General features: G+C 39.4%; 1 protein-coding gene across 1 annotated transcript in view; it reads left to right on the top strand.

Annotated features, from left to right (window-relative positions):
• The first annotated feature begins 2,153 nt into the window (after positions 1-2,153).
• The window catches only part of LOC106873772 (lambda-crystallin), a 33,908-nt gene continuing 32,790 nt past the window's right edge, over positions 2,154-3,271 (top strand). Inside the window, exon 1 of the mRNA XM_014921271.2 lies at positions 2,154-2,580. Within this exon, the coding sequence (XP_014776757.1) occupies positions 2,528-2,580 (53 nt within the window). The 5' untranslated portion in view covers positions 2,154-2,527. The remainder of the gene's footprint in view (positions 2,581-3,271) is intronic.

The raw sequence follows: 3,271 nt of genomic DNA on the forward strand, positions 1-3,271 counted from the left end.
CACCCACCTCCATGCAACTCATGAAAACTACATGCAACTCAGCAGCTAGCTCCCTCAGAATATCCAGGTGATGCTTAATCACTATTTCCTTGGCCCCTTTCAAGTGAATCCTCTTCTTTTTGGTGATCACCAATGCCAACCACCCCTAAAACATGGCAGAATCAGTTTGAACTTCAACAGCTTGTATCCCCATCTCAGTGCTAGGTTAATGCCCTTTAATACAGCGTCCAGTTCAGCTACATTGATGTGGTTGTTGTCATCCTTTTTCCTAAGCCATGCCACAGCTTCCAACTCAATAACTCCTATTTCCAGAGTGACTCCCAATGTTATATTGATTGTGTCATACCACATGATCCCTTTTTTGTATCAGGCACATACCAGCTGCCCTTCACTGAGTCTTTCTCTTGCACTCTCTCCAAGATATCTCGCATCATTGCAATTGTCTTCTTTCCTACTTTATCACCTCAGTTCACTCCCTCTGTTTGCCTTTTGATATAGGAGTGATCCTGTAATAGGTTAGTGATCCTTTTGGAGTGATCCTGTAATAGGTTAGTGATCCTGTAATAGGTTAGTGATCCACCAGCTTCCCACACATTGAGAATAGTGCTCACCTATTCATATCCTCATTTAGGTCTGGGATCTCATTTCCTTTGTGAAACACAAGCTTACCCATTTTATATCTTTTGAGCCTGAACCCCAGCACTGTACCTCTTTCTATAACCTCTGTTTTTTTTTTGCTGTCAATCCAAACTGATTAAGATGATTCACAATTTCCCCCGCCAATGCCACACTCTCATCTACCAGGATGTCATCAATATATGAATTGGTAGCCTGCTCCACTTTGGCCACTTTTTCCAAAACCGCCTTGAGGACCTTTATCGTGATACTTGGTGCTGAACTCAGACCAAAACCCAGTCAAGTTAGGCAGTATGTTCTGCCCCTATACTTCACTAGATGGTACCTCCACAACTTCACTGACACGTGGAGCTGCAGACAAGCTGACTTGAGGTTCACAATCACAGTCGCTGCCCTCACTCACCTCCACTCCTGTTGGATTTCCCCACACATATCCACTGCCTCACCACCAATATGATAAAACATGTGCTCATCAATTCCCTGAAGTCCAGCACTGGTCGAACTTTATTCTTTGTTGGCTGAACTATAGCCATCAACAGCAGCACACTGCCTCTTCTCCCCATGGTATTAAAATGCCCTCCTTTATCCATCTGTTCACCTCTCTCTTGAACCCAAACCTAACTTCTCCTTTCAGGGTGTACTCATAACAACTCACCCTGCTTCTCAGTACTCCACAGTTCATCTTTCGCCAAATTCAGCATGGAAGCTCTCATCTTCAATTGTGCCTATGATATCCCCACTTTCTGCCTATGGTACCTCCACTCTCTGGTCACAAAAGCCAGCTTCACTATCCACTCCATCGCTGCTCCAGTAAACCCTGCTAAGCCTGCCAACTTTCTAATCTTGCTCACATATTGTCTTCCATCCAATCCCTTCCCGTCCTTTCATGATGTCACTACCCCCACTTCCAGTCACTCATCCTTCCTCCACAGTGTGTGCATGTGTCTTTGTATTCTCCATTATGCTTTATTTATATCCCTGTAAGTTTGCAGTTCAACAAAAAAAGAATGATAGAATAAGTGCCAGACTTTAAAAGTAAGTACTGGAGTTGATTTGTTCGACTAAATCCTTCAAGGAGGTGTCTAACATTACTGCAGTCCAATGATTGAAATAAGTATAAAATAAAAGTAAATAAAAAGTTGACTATGCCAACCTTGACCTCTGGTACTGAATGGAAGAGAATATTTGGTGATGACCAAATATGTTACACATGGTGAATTGTCTGATTTACAAATTGAACCCCTGAATGTTTGCAACAATTGTAAGTTAGACCTTTGGTGTTGTGTTTATAAAATATACATTAAAACAGTGAATTAAGTAATTTTAATTAATTTTAGTAGCCACCACATGTAAACAATGCTTATGAAAAACTATAAAACGATAACCAAATCAGTTTAATTAGCCTTTATGTGTTATGTTTGTAAAATATAGAGCCATGTTAATTCATTTTAGCAGTCACCTCCTGTAACAATATTAATAATTAAATACTGTGTATCGGCTGCTAGCACGCATCCATTCCCTATGTCACTTCCGTTTTAAACTGGAGGTAAAGGACGGATTTCATTACGTTCGTGTTCTACAAGTTTACCAACTAAATGTTTCAAGAACAGATAAGAGGGAAAGATAATAGATAACTGGGACGTGAGAGAACGACTAAAGTTGGAAATCAGATAACGATACATTAAAAACACAAACTATAGTGGATGAATGAATTATCTCTCATAAAAAGCACATTACATTCTATTGTGTAGCGGGATATTAAGAACACCCATTCGAAGATTATTTTGCTTGAATAAATATATTGAGATAAAGATATCACTGTTAAAATTTACTAAATAGCATTTTCACAGTATTTAGTCATACTGTTTAATAACTGTTAAGTTTCTTCGTGATGGCTTCTGAAAAGACACAGCTTAAAGAAGAGAAGGTCGCTATTATAGGGAGGTAAGTACATGCATTAAAATAATCTCATTAACATCTTTACTATCAATATGAACATTTCTTCTTTACGTACCCTAAAATTGCGGATTCAAATGATAAAATGTTGCCGGATAACAACATTACCATTTAGTTACTTTCCTTTACATTGGGGATGAGGAATCTTTTTGGTTCGAGTGATAAATTTTAAAGGTACGAGCAATATGACTAATGCAGAATCACACCAGCACCCCCGAGCAACTTATGCTATATGATTTCACGAGATGAGTGTCGCTTATTTTATACGTAAGGACTGGAAGAAGAAAGTATTTATGGAAATTGACGATTTGGCAGTATTATGATATAAGTACGTGCTAAAACCCCTCATAACTATTTTATTTTTACTAATTTACGCATATTGGCAAGAGTAAAGAATACGTACACCTGATGGTTAGGGTTTTTGCACGCCGAAAACTGGTTGTGTACGTATTCTTTACCTCCGCCCGCATATTTACGCAATTTTGATTTTGAAGTCTTTAAAAAATTAGTTGGGAAGTATAAAGAGAAACAAGGTACTACTAAAGCAGCGCGGACACAAACGCGCAGTCGCGCGTCCTCGCTAGCTAGTCGTGAGTGGTCGATCCTAACCCTAACCCTAAACACGTATTCATTTGCACACGCGGGTTAGGGTTAAGGGTTAGGATCGACCACTCAAGAC

This window comes from Octopus bimaculoides, chromosome 2 (genome assembly GCF_001194135.2).
Source record: "Octopus bimaculoides isolate UCB-OBI-ISO-001 chromosome 2, ASM119413v2, whole genome shotgun sequence".
NCBI classification, from domain to species: domain Eukaryota; kingdom Metazoa; phylum Mollusca; class Cephalopoda; order Octopoda; family Octopodidae; genus Octopus; species Octopus bimaculoides.